At 44.7% G+C, this 22,528-nt stretch overlaps 1 protein-coding gene across 1 annotated transcript in view; it reads right to left on the bottom strand.

Annotated features, from left to right (window-relative positions):
- Window positions 1-60: 60 nt before the first annotated feature.
- Window positions 61-22,528, bottom strand: part of C9 (complement C9) — a 212,190-nt gene continuing 189,722 nt past the window's right edge. Inside the window, exons 10-12 of the mRNA XM_086960567.1 lie at window positions 14,427-14,655; window positions 11,942-12,129; window positions 61-454 (exon numbers count right to left, since the gene is read on the bottom strand). Of these exons, the coding sequence (XP_086816693.1) occupies window positions 11,975-12,129; window positions 14,427-14,655 (384 nt within the window). The 3' untranslated portion in view covers window positions 61-454; window positions 11,942-11,974. The remainder of the gene's footprint in view (window positions 455-11,941; window positions 12,130-14,426; window positions 14,656-22,528) is intronic.

Raw genomic sequence — 22,528 nt, forward strand, 5'->3', positions numbered from 1 at the left:
ATACGTAAGTAACAAACAGCTATTTAACTAAATAATAATTAGAAAACGCATAGGAAGAGATCATATTTTCTGCATTTTTATTTCCGTTTGATAAGGCTGTCACAAAACACACGTTGACGTTTAGTCACCTCACAATATAATTAACAAAAGTCTGTGTCTGTAACATTGGATACCAAGCCAACACAAAAACTAGATTTTATAGTTGCTGACAATGGTAGAAACAAAGGCAAAAAAAATTTCAACCAAAATGTGTTTTAATGTCATGGACTACATCAAAATCTCTGCGTTTAGTTTCTCGGGAAGTCCATTTTGGCGTCCAGTGGTCATCAATGGATCTTATTCTTTCTATGATAAGTAAAGTGATATCAACAACACAATAACAATATACCAAAAGTAACAGCGTTAGGCAGTATTTCTTGGATGTACAGCAGATAGCATGTTGTTCAGCAAACACCTGACAAAACAAAGAGCAAAAAGAAAATATTACAGCTGATTGGTGAGTAGAAACCTAATGGGTTCTAATGCACACGTATACTGTGATACTTTGAGTAAAACCAAAGAATAAAATAAGGAATCCTTCAGGGTGCAAAAATAATGATTTGATAAAACCGCAAAAATGCCTACTAGGACTTACCCTTCTTCAAATCTTAATGACAACTCTAGTTCTAAACATAATCCTAAACCTAATACACAACCTTAATTCTGACCTTAATCCTAACTTCATCCCTAACATTAGCCTCAACTCTAACCCTGAAATGTGCACTAGTACAGATTCAGAATTATATTTATTGTTTTCAGCAATCCACCTTCCAATTTGCAATATACAATTAAAATGACACATTAAAAACAATTCCATACTCTACAAAAGATCTAAACAGCACATTAAAGTGCTAAAATCTGTGCAGATTTACAGACTTTGTAGGTTCACGTAGATCCACTGAAATCTCCCTTAAAGCATTACAACTCAGCTTGTGAATCCCCCCCACATTGCATTCACAATAGAACAAGATAGAATAAAACAACTAATATTTAGGTCCTCTGTGCCGACAAACATAGCCTTAAACAGCATGCTCATGATATGGGAGATACTGACCGAAGCATGTGCAATGTACAGAATGGCTCAATAAAGTGCAAGTACTAATGCAATTTGATAATTACAAAATATACATCCTGTCTAAAACAATTTTCATTAAAACTATACTATCTATTATCCAGAAAAATATGCCCGCAATCAGTCAGTTTACTGTTTCACTACTCAGCTAATTATCATAGGTTGTCAGTATGTCTCTGACTAGTGTAAATGTTACACATACATAGGAAGCTACAGAGTCAAAAAAAACTTTAGCATCTGTCCTACATCAGAAGGCCTGTCCTGTCCTAGGTGCATTTATCTCATAAGAACTAATTAAGGGCAGAATCAATTTTTTGTGTGCGCTTACAAATTTGGGAGCTTATATACAAGCCATGCGTGTCACCGGAAAGTCACTTTTTCTGATGGCCTGGTGGCGCACTGGGCTTAGCTATATCTTCGAGGCCATGGAAAGCCACCCTGTGTGTTGTTTCATGGCCTTGTAGATATGGAGTAAGGCATAGCTGCGCAAGTCGCTGACTTGCCTTATTTTGCTTCAAAGAGGAGTTCTATGGGTGTTCCCCCGCAACACCCAAGGACTTTGACACTGCACGAGATCTATAAGATTAGGTCAACTTGGGGCAGCACCAAATTCCTGCACCTCCCTAGAGCAGGCGTACCGAGGAGAAATGTTTAAATTTCTCCTTGTTTTTCCCTCTTTCCATGTGTGCATTCTGTAGCACATATAATCAATCAATCAATCAATCATAGTACTTGTAGAGCGTGCTACATACCCGTGAGGGTCTCAAGGCGCTGAGGGGAGGGGGGTGCTGCAACTGCTCGAAGAGCCAGGTCTTGAGTAGTGTTCTGAAGGTGAGTAGGTCTTGTGTCTGCTGTATGTGGGTAGGGAGGGTGTTCCAGGTTTTGGCGGCGAGGTAGGAGAAGGATCTCCTGCCGGAGGTCATTCTTTGGATACTGGGGACAGCGGCAAGGGCGAGGCTGGCGGAGCGGAGCTGGCGGGTGGGGGTGTAGAAGCTGAGTCTGCTGTTCAGGTAGGCTGGTCCGGCATTGTCGAGTGCTTTGTGTGCGTGGTTGAGGAGCTTGAAGGTGATCCTCTTGTTGACGGGGAGCCAGTGTAGGTCTCTCAGGTGGGGCGTGATGTGGCTGCGGGGGGGGACGTTGACGATCAGTCGGGCAGAGGCGTTTTGGATGTGTTGTAGTCGTAGGTAGGTGTTTGGCTGGGATTCCTGCGTAGAGTGCGTTGCCGTAGTCCAGTCTGCTGCTGACTAGGGCCTGTGTCACCGTTCTTCTTGTTTCAGTCGGTATCCACTTGTAGATCCTGCGGAGCATGCGGAGGGTGTTGTAGCAGGAGGAGGAGACGGCATTGACCTGTTTAGACATGGAAACAAGGAAAATGCCTCATGTGATTGTTTTTGTGCAGGAAGGTGCCCCTAAGGTGTAGAGTGCATTTCTGTAGTCCAGCCGGCTTGTGACGAGGGCTTGGGTCACTGTTTTCCTGGTGCTGACAGGGATCCACCTGAAAATCGTACAAAGTATGCAGAGGGTGTGGAAGCAGGAAGAGGCAACTGCATTGACCTGGCTCTTCATGGAGAGATTGCTGTCCAGGATGATGCCGAGGTTGCGGGCGTGGCTGGTGGGAGTTGGTGAGGGCCCAAGTGCAGCGAGCCACCATCTGTGGTCCCATGGGGAGGTGTTTCTTCCAAAGATGAGCACTTTCGTCTTGTCTGTATCCAGCTTCAGGCAGTTGGATCTCATCCAGTTGGCGACGTAGGTCATGGTGTTCTGGAAGTTGGATCTGGTGGTGGTGGTGTCTTTCATGAGAGAGAGGATTAATTGAGTGTCTTCAATGTATGAGATGATGCTTAGTGTGTGGGTGCGGATGATGTCAGCCAATTGTGTCATGTAGGGGTTGAAGAGAGTGAGGCTGAGGGAGGATCCTTGGAAGACGCCTTTATTGAGCTCATAGTTTAAGAGCTGTAGGCAGATTCTCTGTGTGTCCTGTGAGAAAGGAGGTATTCCACTTGAGGGAATTTCCTTATATGCAAATGTGGTGGAGTCTGGTGATGAGTGTGAGGTGGAATAAGGTCGAAGGCATCTGAGAGCTTGAGGAGGATCAGGGCTGCTGTCTCGTCACGTTCAGGGATGGATCTGATGTAATTGGTTGTAGCTATTAGGCTGGTGTTGGGGCTTAGGTTGGAGCAGAGGCCGGATTGAAAGGAGTTGAGTTGATTGTTTCCCTTTAAGGTGATCATTGAGCTGGTGATTAATTACTTTTCCAGGTCCTTGGCCGGAAAGGGGTGCAGCGCGATGGGGCGGTAGTTCTTGAGCATGCTGGGGTCGGTGGAGGGTTTTTTCAGGAGGGGTTTAACCTCTGGGTGTTTCCAGGCATCGGGGAATGTGGCAGTGATGATGGATACATTGAGGATGTATGTGAGTGCGCTGCTGATTTCCTTCCATCCCAGGTTGAAGGCGTGGTGGGGGCAGTGATCTGTTGGAGCTCTGGAGTGAATAGAGGTCATGATCACTGTGGTGATTGGTGTGGTGAGCAGTGTCCAATTGGTGAGGTGGTTGTGGGAGTTGTTAGTGTGTGTTAGGAGGTGGCCGAGGTCAGTTGGCTGCGGGTCGAAGTTGCTTTAGATGTCTGCTATCCTGTTGAGGAAATAGTCTGCCAGGGATCGCAGAGGGCTTGGGAGGGATGGATCGTGGTCTCGTTGGCAGACAGGCAGGAGAATTCTCAGACGATGCTGAAGAGTTGTTTTGTTTGATTGGAGCTTGCATCGATGCGTGTGGTTAGGGAGTTCTTTTTGGCTTCCTTGAGGCAGCATGGTAATTGCTGAGGGCAGATTTTAAGGTGGTGATGTCTGAGGGGCGCCATCATCTCCATCTCATCTAGTCACAAAAACTTGCTTTTGAAGGCTCTGAGTTTGGGGTGGAACCAGCTGGCATCTTTGCTGGGTCTGCTGGTGCTGGCCTTTTTCATGGGGCGATAGTGTTGGTGCAGTTGGAGATCCAGTTGGAGAAGTTTTGGGTGGCTAGCTCAAAGTTGCTGGTGGCATTCGAGTGCACCGGAGGAGAAGTGAGGCTCGGACACTGTGAGTGTGTCGAGGTGTGGCCAAAGGTGTTGGTGAAGAGCGCCTGGATATCGTGGCACCGGAGTTGGAGAAGGTCTCAGTGACGCAGCATGCGTGCTTTGGTGCAACCTGGGACTGTGGAGGTGATTGGCTGATCATCGTGTGCACCAGAAGAAAGTGAGTCTCTGCAGCGCAGTGGGCGTGTCTAGGTGCCAACTGAGACAGCAAGCAGGAGTGCCTGGTGAGCGTGAACTCAGAGTCAACGAGAAGTCCCATCAGCGATGTGTGTGATTCTAGCATTGCGACCAGCATAGCATTTTGAAAGTGGTCGTTGGGATTTGAACCTACCAACCAGCCGGGACGAATATTACCATTTATTCAATGTTGGCTTAAGTATTGTGTGGTCTGATTGTATATCTTTTTGTATAAAGCTCTGGTATGCATGGTAAGACTGGTACAAACTCTGGTGCTTGCTGCATCACTTCTCCAGTTGGTATTTATTTGTTGCGTGACATGAATGACAATGTGTACAATGTCATAAACTAATTTTTTCTTGTTAAACATAGTATGTATGTATATGTATGTATAAATGGTTTTGTAACGCGCACTGTTACTGGGGAGTATCCTGGCGCGGTTGGAGAAGCAAAGACGGAAGAGCAGGGATCAGCTTAGAAACTGCTACTGAAAAGGTGGGTTTTTTAATTATTTTTAAATTGGGCTACTGTTTGACTGGAGCGCAGATGAAAGGGGAGAGCATTCCAGGCGCGGGCAGCAACCACAGCAATGGGCTGTCCCCCTAGTCTGGTTCGCTTGAATATGGGAAGGGTCGTTTTAAATAGAGAAGATGATCGGAGAGCTCTAGTAGGGGCATATAGTGTAAATCTTTTCTTTAAGTAGGCTGGTCCTAGGTCATGGGTCGCTCTAAACGCGAGTACCAAGGTTTTAAAGAGGATACGTTGCGGAACTGGAAGCCAGTGGAGGTCGGACATATGAGACCGGACACTCTTCCATCTGGGGACGTTACAGAGAAGACGAACAGCGGCATTCTGAATGACCAGCAGACGTTTGGTCAGATAAGCTGGAATGCCGCTGAACAGGGAGTTCGCATAGTCCAGTCTTGCCAGAATGAGTGCTCGGGCAACCGTCTCCCTCGCCTCTCTAGGGAGTAATGGAAAGAATTTCCTGAGCATCCTCAAGGTGGCAAAACACGTTCCGGTCAATTTTTTTATATGGTCCTCAAATTTTAGATCCTCTCCGAACCAAATCCCAAGATTTTTCGCAGGGCCACCCATTTCCTTTGGACATGGGATGTTCGGGGGCCACAACGTATTTTTGAAATTTGGGGGGAAAGATCCATAAAAGAGGACCTCTGATTTGTCCTCATTACATTTTAATTGGGCCGGTGTTAGCCAGCGAAAAACTGAGGACAGGCAGAGATGGACCTTAGCTGTGTCAAGATGATCGTCAGGCCAGGTGAAAAGAAGCTGCGTATCGTCCGCATATCCAATAATCTTAGCCCCGTACTGTTCCGCAAGATACACCAAAGGGGTAACATAAATGTTGAACAGCAGGGGGCTAAGAGTGGAACCCTGAGGGACCCCCGTGAGGAGTGGTTTTGGTTCCGAGGCATGAGGTGGCATCCAGACCTGTTGGGTCCTTCCCGAAAGAAATGAGGACACCCAGGCCAGGGCATTGCCGCCGATGACGATAGCCGATAACCTGGTGATGAGGAGAGCATGGGGGACGGTATCGAAGGCGGCAGAGAGATCCAATAGAATTAGGACTGCTCTGCCGCCCCCGTCCAGACACTCCCGGATCGACTCCGTCATCTCTACCAGGGCCGTTTCAGTTGATTGTTGATTGTTGTTAAGCGGCCCTGAATCCCGATTGGGCTGGGTGCAGGGCATTAGAAGACTCTACAAATGTATCTAGTTGTCGGAAGACTATTTTCTCGCAGATTTTGGTTAAGGCAGGGAGAAGAGAAATAGGCCGGTAGTTACAGGGAACTGAGGCATCAAGGCCTGGTTTCTTCAAAAGCGGCAAAAGCTTAGCCTGTTTCCACTTGGCAGGAACCACTGCCGAGGAAAGAGAGAGGTTTACGATCTGGGTGACCTCCCCACAGACAGTGCTGGCCACTTCTGACAGAACCCGAGCCGGACACGGATCGGCGGGAGACCCTGATTTAAGGCATTCTAGAAGAGGCAAAACATCACCCTCAGTTACCAGCTCAAAGTTAGTGAGCTGATGGGTATCAGAGGGATCGGGCATACAGGGGATGTTAAAACCTGAATTCTCAGTCGATGGTGTGGGAGTAAAACCCTGCTGAATCTTGGCTCTCTTGTCTGTGTAGAAATTCGACAGAACTTCACACCATTCCCCAGAGGATGGAAGGGAGGAGGATTCTGCAACAGGGGATACAAAGCTTTTAACAATAGAAAAGATTTCTCTACTGTTGTTTTCCGCTTTAACTATTCTTCCTGCATAGTATAGTCCTTTCGCACTTTTAATAGCGGCATAGTATTTCTTTTGGGCAGTGCGCAGGGCGACCTTTGCGTCTAAGCTATAGACACGCCTCCAGACTCGCTCCAATTTTTTGCATCTCAGTTTTTGCTCCCTCAGCTCGGGGGAGAACCAGGATTGAGAGGGGCAGTGTCGAAGTCTGGGTACGGAAGCATGTTTGGTGGACGCATTTGTCGCCTGTCGCACCCACCCATTGAAATCATCAACCGCCATGTCCAACTCAGGTGAGAGGGACTGGTGACCTTTTAACAATTCCTGGCCAAACACGGCCAGGTTAATCTTCTGAGGGTGAATGATGGGGGGTGTCAAGGCTGAGCTGCTCACATTACCCACCTCCCATGAAAACCTGACCAGGTCGTGATCAGACCAGGTGACTTTTTCCGGGTCTGATAATTTAATGGGAAAGTTAGAACACACTAAGTCTAGAAGGTGACCCCCTGAATGAGTTGGAGACGACACCCATTGCCTGAGCTGCGACAACTCCAAGACCTCTTGAAGTCTGCGCGATTCCAGAGCGTCAGCGATATCGACGTGAATATTGAAGTCGCAGACCAAAAGAAATCTGGGAAAGTTCAGGGCCCGAGGCACAATACAGTCCTCCAACGTCTTGAGGAAGTGCATGGCTGGGCCTGGGGGCCTATAGACCAGGGATCCCCCTAGCGTAAAGTGTGGGCTAATGATAAGGGAAAAATGAAGGATTTCGCCCTCCACCCCCACTGCTAGCTGTTCGGAGGTAAAGTGCCAATCATCTTTGAATATTACTGCTATACCTCCTCCTCTTCCCAGAGGTCGGTCCGCTCTGGCAATCTTAAAGCCTCTAGGAACGGCCAGTTCAATATAATTAAACTAGCATTAATAATGAATCACGGAAATCCAACTCTAATACTGAATGCTCACTCTAAGCAGTTTATTACTGTGTTAGTGTTCTTTGTATTCCTTTTACAACTGCCCATCTAGAGGGCTGCAGCTAAGCAAATAATAACGTTACACTTTTTATCTTAGCGAAATCACTCCGCTACGCAATTCAGAAAACTATTTGATAAATACACTGTTCGAAATGACCCTTTCTAGAGTGCTTTCCCTCAACTTTTTTGCTTTTCTTCTTCCCAGTTTTCTGCTGACCTAGGAGTTAGCCATGGGACTTTGATCACGTTTGACACTACCATTCAGTGCTAAAGCGCTGTGCTTGTCATATAGGTACTGGTGATTGGTGTATATATGGCTGATTCGAGTTAGCTGTCCCTTGTCTAGTGGTAAGACATATACCCAGGGCATGTAAATGTAGTGTACTTGCATAGCGCACAAATCGACCCTAGCTGGGGTATCGCGGCGCTTGTACGAATTCCGCTGAGGAACCCTTCCTGGCTTTTCCCTGTGAAGTGCCGACTCCTGGGCACCCCCAAGGTGAAGCCAGGCATCCTAGCGTTGTTGGGGCCGTTGTGGAGATTAAGCAAGCTATTGCCCAGAGTTGCAGAGTGGAACCCATGATTAGAATAGGCACTGAGGCGAGAATTATCAGGTCCGAGGAAATTGAGCCCAAGACCCGCCGAGGCAGGAATTGAACCCTGGTCCCGGGCTAGACCTCTGCATCTGGGTCTGCCGCTCTAACCATTGAGCCACACTTCTCCACTTGAATGTACCTTGAATGCTCCTCCGTGGGCCTTCAGCACTGGTTGAGCCATCCACGGAGATAGCTCATCGATCATTCATCAGGTTTTCCCTAATGGGGCCTGTGTGCGCAGGTTATTGTTACTCAGTTTGGCATTTAAAATGCTACATGCCAAGGTTCTGCATGTCTCTTGCTATATCGGAGTTCTCCTTGGTGGCAGGATGTGTGTTGGGAAGCTGTAGGGCATGTAAACGTGTGCGTTACATGCAAGGGTCATGGATGGCACCGGATGATGTGTTCGATACGACAGGGACTGCTTCTCGCATTGAACTAGCAAGGGGAAATGTAGGGTAAGGCTATTGAGCAGCATTTCCAATGTGTAGAATAGTGGCAGTATAATGTTTGATATCAATGAGTTTGTAATGGCAAATCCTCTCCTGTAGTGAAAGTGGATCTAAAATTACATATGTGGAAATGTCACTTTAGGAAAGTGGGCATTTCAGTGCTTGTGGCTCTGTGTACCTGTGGGTCAGTCTCCAATTCACATCTGGATGCTGGGGGGGGCAGCTACATGCGAGCATTCCTGACAGAAGGCCATAAACTAGGGGTTCAAGGTAAACTGCAGACCTCTGACTCTGAGGGGCCTTTCTGGGATTGTTATGTGAGGTTGGATTTGGCACCTGCAATCCAAGTGGCAGGGTCTTGGCCGCACTAAAAATAGTGCTCAAACCTCCTGGGGTAGGATGGCAGAAAGGACAAAATGTAGAGAGGGCCTGTGCATTTCCAAGTTGGCATGTAGAACTGATTGTATCTTCAAAGGTAATTGTGGGTATAACTACTGGGCTCTGGCAACCGAAAGTAGAGATGCTTTTGGATTTGGAACCATACTATGATGGTTCAACGCTGGGACATGGACAAGAGGAATCATTAGGGTAGGAAGGACTGCAATCGGATTATCTGCAGACTTTTGATGGCTTGGAGCTTGTCATGCTCCAGAAAGGAGACTGCAACTTGGCGGATTTTGCCTGGATGTTGCTGGTCTACAGCTAACTGGCACCTGTCATGGCCTAGGTCCCTAATACTCTCCAAGGACCGGTTGGCTGGTCTCCAGTCCACTAGATGCCAGGGACACAAAGACTCCACAAGATCGTAAGGACAAAGCAGGGTACGGCAGAAACAGGTAGATGTGATAATCGGTGGGGACAAGGACTGTTCTGACATACACAGTCATCACACTGTGCAGAGGAGTGTGCTTGTAATGATCAGCAGCCACCTAAGTTGCCAAGATGGGAGGAGTTCAAGGAGCACGTGAAAAGCTTGCTGAGGCAGATTGACCTGTGCTTGCAACCAGGGAATCTGTGCTAACTTGCACTCTGGAGCGTGTGGTGTCCTAGGGGTGTTGGGGAACCTGAGCTGGGAGTTGAGACTGTCTTCAACCTCCAGATCTAAAGGACGACAGTGCCTGACATCGGGCCTCCCTTCAAGTTAGCTGGTTCCCTCTCCCTGGATCAAGGTCACAAGCTACTTTGTTGTACTGCTAATGGGAAAGTTCAACAATTGCATATACCGAACGTACCCTAAAACTTCGCAGACTACCCTTAAGGAAAATTCCCCTACCCTTTCGGACAGTATGGATGAGAAGTATCAGCAGCTGGAACACCGGATTACCCAATCTGCCAACATATGTGGTCCCAAAAAAACGTTTAAAAGTAAACCTCATTCCACAATTTCCCCATGGTATAATGAACAGCTCCTTGTCCAGAAAAAACAATGCAAAAAATTAGAGAGATGCTGGAGGAAACATTATGACCCTTCCTTTAAATCTGATTACAAGTTGTTAATCAGATCATACCATAATGAAATGAAGACAGTCCAATCCAAATTTTATGAAGGTAAAATAGCTTGAGGTGCTAATTCTCCTAATGAGCTATTCAAAGTAGTAAAAACCTTGACCAATCCACATGAAAATACCAATACCCCCCTGCATCTATGAAAAGATGCAACGACATAGCAACCTATTTCTCTAACAAGGCGACTGAACTATATGAGCAGTTTCCGAAAAAATAAGGAACCTATCACAGCAATATTGGATAGGACACTCCCAATCCCCGCATTAGCTAGATTGGAGGAAGAAAAGGTCCAACACCTAATCATGACCACCAAATCCGGTTCTCCATTGGACCCAGTGCCTCCTCGTCTCCTAGCGGATGCTCTGGATATTCTTTTACCATCAGTGACGGAACTTATCAATCTTTACCTAGATTCGGTCCTAGTCCCTAAAGTTTGGAAGCATGCTATCATTAAGCCCTTATAAAAGAAACCCAATCTCGACCCTACTATTTTGAATAATCTCCGCCCCATCCCTCTTTTACCATACCTGGGCAAAATTTGGGAGAAACATGTCAACCTTTCCCTGTCTAATTTCTTGGAGTCTAATGGCACCTTCCATCACACTCAGATGGATTTTCGAGCCACATAGAGTACTGAGTCTGCACTACTGACAGTCACTGAGGAGCTAAAATCAATACTTGATGAGTATCGGGTTGCTGCCATCCTCTTGCTGGACCTCAGTGCCGCCTTCGACACCGTAGATCATGCCATCTTAAAGTGGAGACTAGGGGAAGTCGGCTTTCGAGGAAAAGCCTTGGAGTGGCTTGCCTCCTTTCCGGAGAACAGAACCTTACAGGTAATGGAAGGGGACTGTGTCTCAGAGTACCTCCCTATCACAAATGGTGTTCCGCAGGGCTCGTCCCTCAGTCCCACTTTATTTAATATCTTTATCCGACAGCTGGCGGAGGTGGTGCAGGAATATGGAATATCTGTAGTATCATATGTTGACGACACCCAGCTGATTGCGTCTTTTACTAATGGCCCAGAACCCAACAATACCATGCTGCCCGTCTCTCTGGAGAGAGTGATTGATTGGATGTCCTGCAGCTGGTTGAAGCTGAACGGTGGGAAAACAGAGCTCATGCTGCTTGGAAATTTGGGCATCGACTCTCCCCTGATAGACTGGCCTAAATGTATTGGTGATCCTCCTATCCCCAAACGAGTCATAAAAAACCTAGTAATATGGCTAGAGGATTCACTGACACTGGATTGCCAATCCAAAAAGCTCTCAGGGACATGTTTCACCATTCTTAAAATGTTGAGGAAAATCACTGATGTGATCCCTGAGCAACTGAGGAAAACGGTGATACAATCCTTCATCATCTCACGACTGGACTATGACAACTCACTGTATCTGGGCTCACCTAAGTATGTAATTAGGAGACTTCAGGTGGTACAGAATACGGCAGCCAGACTCCTGAAATAATTTTGATTTCAATGTGTGTGTAATACAAAGACAGGTGTCACATACATACGGTGTGGAATATTTTTGTGGCGCATGCAATGTGTTGTAAGGGTGGTGTTGTACCAATACTTTACACTTGGTGCCCTGAGGATAACCCTGACTGCTCGGCACCAAGCTACCCAAGGGTGAGCACAGATTATCCGACATGTATATCATACTCATCCTATCTAGAACAGTGGATTCTGACTGGCTTTAATCTCCCATCTAGCCAGAAGCCACTGGGTTGAACATACACTGTATAACAATATTATGATAGGTGTTTTATTTCATTTGTACAATTTATTGAGCAACCTTACCAGATTGGCTGTCACGTGGTGAAAGGGAGGATATTAACACTCTTCACTTTCTACATCCATTCCTTGGCACACGCTGCCCCCAGGTCCTGGTGCTGGATTGTTACATTGACGACGGCGTGTCTTTCTATTGTTGACACATTCTGACCAGGCTGACCAGCATCCCCATTTTCCATCAACTGGTGGAATATCTGAGCACAAAATTTGATTTAATTAGAACAGAACTATTAAAAGCAAAATTAAGCTTCAAACATTTGCAACTTGTACACTCTCTTGTTCTATGTTTTTACAGTTCACTAATGTCAGCAACTGTGCAAGAATGTTCAACACATTACCCTTTAGAGTGCTACTTCTCTCCTAAGTAAAAATACTTTTTTTAAATGTTGAGCTGCCACTAACATCTTACCTTGCCTTTTTAAAGTGCCACCGCTGATCCTCAATGCAATAATTTAAGGTTGCCCTGTCACTCGAAGTGCCTTACAGTGTAGCTCCTGGAAGGAATTTCACACCATATTAAGATCAAGCACTTGAGTGACAGCTACTTGACAGCTAATATAAATGAACCTTAAGGAACTTCAGACATGGGAAATGTAACTTTATAACCGTTACTGTTCCCTAATACTTTTCAAACATACTACTTTGCCATTTAATTATATTTTTAATAACCATTAAATAGTGCCTTCATTATTTTTCTAATACTAATATGTTAATCTGTACTATGATTTTCTGTATATGACAGCCAGGACTGCTACGGTTAAAATAGCTTTCGGGACCTTGTCACTTTTGGGACATGGTGACAATAATTTTATATCTCCCACTCTTAAGTACCATTGACCCTACCTTGTTGGCTATAAGACCTATATAGAGGGGACTTACTCATTTTTAAAAAGGATATTTTGACAGGTTTCACTGCTGGTTCTCTACTACAGCCGGAAGTCATGTTTTATAGGCCCACTCCCTGGTGCTGCAGTCCACAGGTGGCATGTCTGCTGTGGCCAAAATGATACATGTGATCACGAAAATGAAAAACTCAGACTAAGAACAAGGCACTGAGTCCTGCGTGAGCAGGACATATTAGAAAGAGCAATACATACAAGCATCAAGGATATCAACACTGGTAAAATCCCCTGGGAAAGAGTGGCTTCCCATCTGAACTAATACAAGTAACTTCACATCTCTATAAAATGTGTGACGATATGAAAGCAAATGCAGAAATATGAAGTAGGTTTCTCAGATATTAATATCAAAAGCAAGGTAGGATTCTCCTTGTGAAAACTACACCCCTCCACCTTGGTAATCAATATGGCGGTAAAAGTCCTGGCTAAGATAATGCGTGACAGACTCCAAAATGTGGTGCCCACTTTGATAGAACATGATCCATGATATTCCCGGGAGATTCCTTATAAGATTACATGTGAGCACCTCTGCACTTAATATGAAATAGACACACTCACTGACTGGTTGTCACAGCACAGAGGTAATTTGTCTTCAGAAAACTCATGAAGAGTGTTGCAAGTACATTTTGCTGAATGTACATTGGTCTGAGTCGGACCACATGAGTTATATAAACAAGGTGTACCTATTTACTCTACTTATGACCGCTACATTTAAAAAGAAAAAAACTGGGGGGCAGATTTACAAGCCCCCTGAGCCACCAGTACGACACTTTTCGTGACGTACTGGTGGCGCAGGGGGCTCCTTCATATTTACAAGGACAGGAAAAGCCACTCTGCGTGACTTTTCCTCACCTTGTAAATATGGCCCCTTCACACGCAGCACTTTGCGTTGAAGGGGCGTTCTATGGGAGTTGCTGTGGGTGTTCCCACGCAACGCCCATGGGACAAGACACATATCCAGATTTATGAAAAATCATAAATCTGGAGATTTGTGTGAATGCTACGCCACCCTAGAGGTGGCGTAGCGAGGCACAACGAGGAAAAATGTTTTCATTTCTCCTCGTTTTTTCCTCTTTCAATGCCTGCTGCATTCTACAGTATGCCTTGAAAGAGGAAAATGCCTGTAGTGGGTTTTTTTGTGCCGGAAGGTGCCCCTTCCGGCACAAAAACAATCTACCCACGACGTAGGCATCCTTGCACCATGGTGCAAGGATGCCTGCGTCAACGCATGGCTCCAGTTTGTGCGCCAGCGCAGGGGGAAGCACAGAGATGCAACATATTCTTGTAAATATGTTGCATCCCTGTGCTTCGGAAGTGCTGCAGCATAGCACAGCCAAAGGGCTGCGGTGCCACGCTGTGGCACTTCCTTGTAGATCTGCACCTGGGTGCTAAGGTCACCCCAAGAAAACAATAGCACCTCTTGAAAACGAACACCAATGGGATGGTTCCATAACTGCAAAACTCAGAGACTTTTTCTCCATGTGGCACATAGTTTTGACACAATGCAATAACAATAAATGCATGTCAGCGCCATGAAACCTTTTTGGTAAACGCGCGCTCTATAAATCCCCCCAACTTCAACTTCAACTTACCGCCTAATATTTCTGATTTGCGTGCCTGGCAGGCAATGCCTTCAAAATACGGTGAGCATTTACAAAGGCATTCCCCGTCCACTAGAATCACCGTCCCGCCATTCTGGCACGGCTGGCACCTGCATTCACTGTATTCATCAAGATAATCCGCAATGGATCTTTCCAAGTTCTTTTTCTTTTCATAGGCATTTTCCATTTTCACAGGAACAAGGGTGTATATTGGAGAAGGCTGCAATCCAAGAAATCCCATTAAATTCATTCAATTAATTATACTGCCTATAATGCATATTGAAATCAAAATTCTATTTAATATGACTTTGTAACCTGCATACCAGGTGTTAAAAAATCCAAACAGCATACATTTTTAACAAGGTAGCGGGAAAAGGAGGTTGAATGCTTACAGAAACAGAGTACTATATTTTCTTGGAACCATGGATGGTAATTTCAAAGGTTCAAGGCATATTTCAGGAGAGTGAAATAATGGCCAAACAGTATTGGCATGTGTAAGAAATTGGGTTCTTGGTTGAGTGGTGGTTAGGGTGGGGTGAAACCCCACTCAAGCAGGAACCATAATCCTTGCCAGGATGAAGTCATAAGCAATCCCTAAATTAACCTGTGCTTGGCCCTTGGGGAGCTTGGCACAGAGCAGTCAGGCCAGAGGTTAGGTGTAAAGTATTTGTGCAACACTTCAAACAGCAACAGACTGTAAACACCACACCTGATTAACAAAATAGTGTAACCTTAATAAAAAAACAAGCTTAAAAGGCCAACAATCCAATCTGTAGAACCGGAGATATGCAGTTTTAAAGATTTATGTAAAAATAGCTCCTAACAGCACAAAGCACCAACTGTGGATATCTAGTCGCACTAGACCAGGATGAAGTCACAAGTTGAGACTGATCGTGATAAAGAGCAGACCAGCAATAGGGACCCTGTTAGGGATTTAATGGCAATGCCACTTCCATGGTTCCAGGACTGGGGTGGCACCACTTGGCAGGGTAGTACTCACAGATGGCAGAGTCCTGGTGCTGGTTTCACGGTTGTTGGAACCTTCTGTCCCCGAGTCTCTAGTCAGGAGGCCAGCCAACAGATGCAGGTCCAGCCCTTCTAACACAGGCAAAAGACAGCACAGCTAGGCAGCAGTCCTTCAGGTCAGACTGCCATTCTTTTCAGCAGCACAGCAGCTCTTCTTCCTGACAGATTCCACAGGTCCAGAAATGTACTGAAAAGTTGGTATCGGAAGTCCAATGATTACATCAGGTGCCTTCTTTGAACTGGGAGTGAGAGAAGTTTCTAGAGGTTTCCCTTTGAAGTGCACAGGTTTCCTGCCTCCCCTTCCCTGGCTCCAAACTAACTACAGGGTGTATGTACCCCTTGTGTGGAGGCAGGACACAGCCTATTCAAGTGTAAGTAGAGCTGTGCCTAGCTCTGCCCTCCCATCCTGCCAGTGATGGCTCCTCCAGGCACACCTAAGCTCTCTATTGTGGGCAGCTGCCTGAGATGAATACAGAAAGATACACCCACATGAGACACAGAGACAGGCTATTGGCACTAAATGGCTGAGGTTGGAAAATCACTTTCTCACAACTGGGCAACTAGGCGTAAGGAAAGAAAAGGAGATTGATGGAGTCCAAGAAAGACACCACTTCATGGTCCTGGCGAGGTATCCAAGGTTATTGGAATAGTTGCCTCACTCACTTTATCATGACATGCTTCATCATTGGTGCCTATCCACATCCTGGTAGGGTGGTGCCACTAGGGCGGAAGAAAACATTCCATGCACACACATGAGGCCAAAGGCTCTTACCTGAGTCAGTACTCTGTCGACTGAGGACACCCTGCTTTTAGGGTTTTCAAGGGTCATGCATGTCTGGCACCTGGTGTCTGGCACCTGGTGTCTGGCACCTGGTGCCATCCTATCGTCACATTTGCATCAAGGTATGGGCATCGCCGGTGCACCTATGTGTCAGCTCTGCTCAGACTGCCACTGAGCAGCGATGACACATAAGTGCACCGGTAGTCAGACATGCATCATCCTTGAACAACCTAAAAACAGACTATCTTCAAATGACAGAGTACTGACTTCGGTGAGAGCCTTAGGCCTCACGTATGTGCATGGAATGGATGTGTAGTTAGGCAGGGATACATACTTTAGCCCTGACAAAAGCCCCAGACCCAGTTGGGCTCTTGGTGTGAACCAAAACATGTTGGCGTAGATAAACTAGGGTTAATTGAGAGATTAAAGCTCAATACCTGAGAAATATTTTTATTTATACCTCAGTACCCTACAATTACTAATTATTTTGGGTATACTGTGAGGTATTTCCCTCTTTACCTGGATCGCTGCTTTAGCCAGTAAAAATAGTATCTAAGAACTCACATTCTTTTGGTTGAGACTGCCCCGGTGGTACCATCCTACAAGAGTGTGGATAGGCGCCAATGAAGAAGCATGTCATGATAAAGTGATTGAGGTGTCTATTCCAATATGTTTGGATACCTCAGCAGGACCATGAAGTGGAGCCATTTCCTTTTATTTCCTTTCACCCAGTTGCCCGGTTGTGAGAAAGTGATTATTTGGTAGATTACAAATGGGTGGGAAGTCTCTCACTGTCTTTGTGTGATAATAATGTTGTTGGAAAAATGCCAACTTTCTAAAAGTGGCTTTTTCTAAATTGTAACCAAAAATCTGGCTTTCCCATAACAGAGGATTTTTCATTGCAATTCCAAAGACACTGATATGAACTGGTTACCTTTTCCCAACAGGAAGTTGCAGCTTATTAAAGGTAACTCCAATCTTATCCTATAGGAGAGGCAGGCCTTGCATTAGTGAAAAGTGAATGTAAGAGTTTTTCACTAGCAGGACATGTAAAACTTAGACCTACATGTCCTACTTTGCAAATACACTGCACCCTTATATGTATTAAAAAGGACAATTCAGACCTGGTAAAAGGCTTGTTTTGCCTGGTGGAGATGGCAGTGTAAAACTGCACTCATAGGATGCAATACCTTCAGAAGAGGAATTCAGTAGGCTAGCCTTAAGTGTTTCCTCAGGCTCCCCATTGGATCCACTACCTCATAGAATCTGGAAAGAACTAAAAATGCAACTTTTTCCGCTGTGGACAGTCATTAAGTAGCGGGTCAGTGCCAGCCTGTTGGAAACAAGCAATCACAACACCCCTCTTGAGCCCAAACAACTATAGACCAATCCCACCCTTACCCTACCTTGTGAGGATCATTGAGCACCTGGTCAGCAGGTCACTCTCGCAGTTTCTGTAAAGTAACAATAAGTTGGAGGATGTATAATTTGGGTTCCAGCCAGGACATGGAACTGCAACTGCCCTGGAGACCGTATTGGATGAACTTCGAATGCGGGCAGACAAGGGACAATTAGTTATACTGATCCTTTTAGACCTGTCTGCCGGATTCGACACGGTAAACCATAAAATCTTCCTGACGAGATTGAACGAGGTCGGGTGGAGGGCATGGCATTACATTGGTTTTAATCGTATTTGGCGAATAGGCAACATGCGGTAGCGCTTACCCTTATCAATCAGATTTCATCAATATCCAGCACGGTGTTCCGCAGGGCTCAGCAAGTCCAATCTTGTTTAATATTTACATGAGTCCCCTAATCGCTATTATCAAATCCCACTGTTATGTGGGAATCTAGGACCCTAGTGTAACTTTTTCGGATTCATGCCCATATAGGTATAAACCATCCAGTCCTTATATAGGCATTAAGAATTATTGCCTTATTTAGTATAGTTATAGCCGGCGCAGCCCTAATACTGCACGGCTACTTCCAATAAACTCCGAGAATCCACATTGATTTTGTGGTAAAACCAGCCCTCAGCAGTCAGGAACCTCCCCCTGCTTGAATACTGATTTATCCAAGAAATGCGGGAGTTTTCAAGGAACTAAGGCACTAGTGACGATATTATATCCAATCTTACCTCAGACTCGGCACCTTCAGGGGTATAAATATGCCTACATTTGCCCAGTCAAACAAACAGTGGTTCCGGAGCAGATCGACTAACTACTTGCTCGACGCCCTGCTGATGCAAGTGCTGAAGGAAGCCGACCCTCCAACTGACGCACTGAAAAGACGCTGTCTTTTCTCCTGCCAAGAAATCCAGCTCCAGTGTTCCCAGGCTACCCTTGCGGGTTGCTGGGAGATCGAGTCCTGAGAGATAGATACAAGACCTCTATCATTCTAAAACCAAGGTACGGAGTTGATTAGATCCCTAGAGAATTCTTGAACAGATTCTTGGTAGAGAAATACTAAACTTAAACTACTCCTCACTTATTCCTCCCTCGTACTAGGCTTAGGTAAGGTACACTGGGGTAGGCGTACGTTAGACGCACCAGTTTAGCCATCATTTTATCACTGTATGTATTTTATGCATTTTATGTATTCTATGTTTATGGCTTAGAAACCATATCATGCTTTTACAGTACTATTTTACAATACTATTCGTATTATATGCCTCGTACTTCTTAACTAGCATTTCAATTGTAGCAGTGCATTTCTTATGCTTAAGAAATAAGACTGTTCAACAAATACTTTTATTGAAAACGCCTGTCTCTCTATTTCTTAAGAAACTCTGGTGAAACTAAGCATGCACGATCGACTGAGTGAAATAGCCATCTATTGTTTCCGCAACTCTAGAGATACGTTTCATTCTGGGGAAACAAAGTTGTCATGTTATATGGTTGTCAGAGACTAATCCCTTCCTATTTATTCGAGAAAGTTTCTAGTGTCCTCTGAGCCATCTGGCACTCACAATTAAGTCTAATATATTCAGCAGAGACCTAGTCGACTTCAGTCCTACGTCTAAGCTGCAGGGTATATTATTCCAATGCGCAGAGCCTATTGGGAATATAGGAAATACACTACATGGCGCCCAACGTTTGGTAAGGCGATAATTTAATGCTAGATACTAGAGTAACTCAGTCGTGCTTTTCACACAGACCCCTTTTTCCAGTAAAATACTCCAATAGACGTCTGGAATGGGTAAAAGGTTAATATCCACCGAAACTGAGTAGGACAAAAATCCTATGCATTAGTTTTTGGTTAATTCAACGTTGAAGGATACAGTGTTCCAAAATATTGTGCACCTAATCTTTGTTTCCTTGAAACTTGTTCTGCAAACTTTCATTAAACAATGTCGATTAACGGCGACAACAACGCAACCGGTGGAGCTGCAGTAAATGCTAACTAACCGGGTTCAGACGTTACAGGGTTTAATATAAACGACGATGATGCTGTAATCATCCCAGCAAATATAAGGAAAACCATAACTATAAAACTTATAGAAAATGGGGTATCATCGAGAGGTGGAAAGTTATATTTGTAATAGAGGCACATGAATATCGGCAGACAGAGGTATTCTATTAATGGATTACTTTTCCACAAGCAAATCCAGTAACACTGGAGTTCCACTACTACAAAGCAGCGGAACCTCCAGCGGACTACGTTCCTTTTGAGGACGTTGAAATTCCACTAACTTACCAAGAGCATCAGCTCTGGTTTAATGGCGCCCTAAAACATGAAAATCACACTACCAGGCTCAGTCCACTAGGTAGACCAGGAGCTACATGGCCGGTACTAGCCAGCTATACACCTCATCCAGACATTGAAAGGATGTCAGATGTAGAATTATTAGCTCAGCTAAAACAATTAATTAAAATACATAGACAATTGGTTCAATATGTCATGCGGACATTAACAGTCCAACCTGCTATAAGAATTCCACAGCATACCCCTCACCAGGGGAACACAAATAAAATCACAACACAGTCTATACAGTCAGTCATTAGTAAACTACCAGCAAAACGAGAACAGATTCCGTTCTGGTTAGCACAGAAATTACTCAAATAGAGGCAGTATTTTCTGATAGTACACCTCATGAAAGACACAGGATTCTGACAATCTGTTTACCCATGGGGATTGCACCACAAGTAGAGGATTGTGACACTTGGGGTACAGTCTTTGCTTCAATCTACACTAAAACACATGGTGTTCCGTCCATGGCGGTAAAACCAGACGTTCTAAGACAGATTGATAAAGAATACGGTCCAGAACCGGCCTTAAATCTGGGTATGAAATTACTGAAAGATTTCAAACAGGTCTCGGCTATACTATTAGCCAACATCAGAGGAAAAGCAGCATCAGTAGCATTCCGCCAGAAATTAAAAGAAACAGACATTACTGAGCAACCTTATGAGCTTGCCAGAATTATTGAAAAATCCTATGAAAAACTAGGTAGAGATAGTTTGGGTGGGAAACCAGTAAAACCTGAATTAACAGAAAATCCTGAAAAAGTGTTTATTAAAAATAATCTCACTACTCCTAAAAAGAAGAGGGAAAATACTAAACAGACAAGTCCTAGAGAGAAAAGTTTTAAGTCCAAAGGAAGATCTCCCCAAAGGGGAGGTAGGTCTCCCCAACGGGAACCCTCTGAAAAAAGATACAACCTTAGAAATAGGGATACTTTAAGAAAACCTGATAGATATCAAGATAATGACACATGTCCCTCTCGATCTTTTCTGACTTCCTCGCAGAAATCGGAAAGAAGAGGACGATCAGAACACAAAGAAGAACGCGTCAAGTCCAAAGACAAAGAACCCGTTCACCAAAGTAAAAAGGCTAAATTTTCGAAAAAGAAAGTAGCAAGCATAAAGGTCAAACATGCCGAGGATTCTGAGGACACAACTCATGAACGGGGAATGGGCTCAGACAATGCTAGACAGCACAGCAGAAGTAACCATAGTTCGCAGGATCCTGAAGGATCATCTGGAGACAGTGGACTTGAATGAAAACATTCAGGTTGAAACTGAGACACCAGGGTTAGTGTACCCCACAAGTTATATGAAGTAACACTCCGGATGGAGGGGGACATAACTAGAAACATAAAAGCTCTCTTCTGGGACAAGCTTTCCAAGGGTTATGACATACTTGTAGCTGAAAAAGACTGGCCACCTGCAGTTGTTAGGGAGTGCCCACACGCGAAGAGATAATTATGCCAGCCTTCTCAAATCAAATTCCAATTCATAAAAAATATACATATGCCAGGAAGTGGGCAGTGGCCCTAGCCCCAGAATTATATAAGAATCATGTAGGATGGGATGAGGACTCTCCTCAGCACAAAATCCAGTTAAAAAATCAACCTACTGCTCAAAGGCAATATCCAGTCAAGCAAGAATCTAAAAAACAAGTCAGGGAGATCTTAGATCAACTTGAATATCAAGGGGTGGTTGAAACATGCTCCTCATCTATGAACAATCCTTTGTTTCCTGTCTCCAAACCAGACAATACATATCGTCTAGTTTTGGATTACAGACGCCTGAACTCTTGTTGCAAAACTTTTGCAGTACAAAATTCACATAGTACAGCACTGATAAATAACATTGTGCGCAAAAAATATAAAATCACATTAGATATTTCAAATGGGTTTTTCTGTCAAAATATTGCACCAGAAAGCAGGCATTTGACCGCTTTCTCAATCTTGGGGTCACAGCGGCAATATTGCCGTCTCCCCCAGGGATTTAAGAATAGTCCGGGGTTATTTTCAGCCAGAGTAGCAGAAATACTACAAATGTATGATGATGAGGCATTATCATATGTCGATGACATCTATCTTATAGATGACGATTTGGACAGGCACTTGAAAAGAGTAAACACCATAATACTTGGGTTTGCTTCTGAAGGGTATAAATTCAATTTTAAGAAATCACGAATTGGCCACCTCAATATCCTATTCTTATCATACAAGTTATCAAGTGAAGGCAAAAGCCTGGCAGCAAACTTCCTAGAGAAATGTGCGCTGCTCCAACCTCCAAAAACGCTGAAAAACTTACAGTCAATTCTAGGTTTCCTGAATTTTGGAAGAACTTATGTTCTAAACTACGCAGAAAGGGTTAAACCTCTCTACGAACTAATCAAACCTGATTTCAAACAAACTAATTGGACTCAAACACATACGGAAATTTTACGTTCAGTACAAACCGAGATGCTAACTAAAACAAAATTAGATACACGCAATAACGTGCGCAATCTCGTGATCCGGGTAATCCCAGGGAGATGCGGATTCACATACCTG

Source organism: Lissotriton vulgaris, chromosome 3_1, assembly GCF_964263255.1.
Source record: "Lissotriton vulgaris chromosome 3_1, aLisVul1.2, whole genome shotgun sequence".
Lineage (NCBI taxonomy): Eukaryota > Metazoa > Chordata > Amphibia > Caudata > Salamandridae > Lissotriton > Lissotriton vulgaris.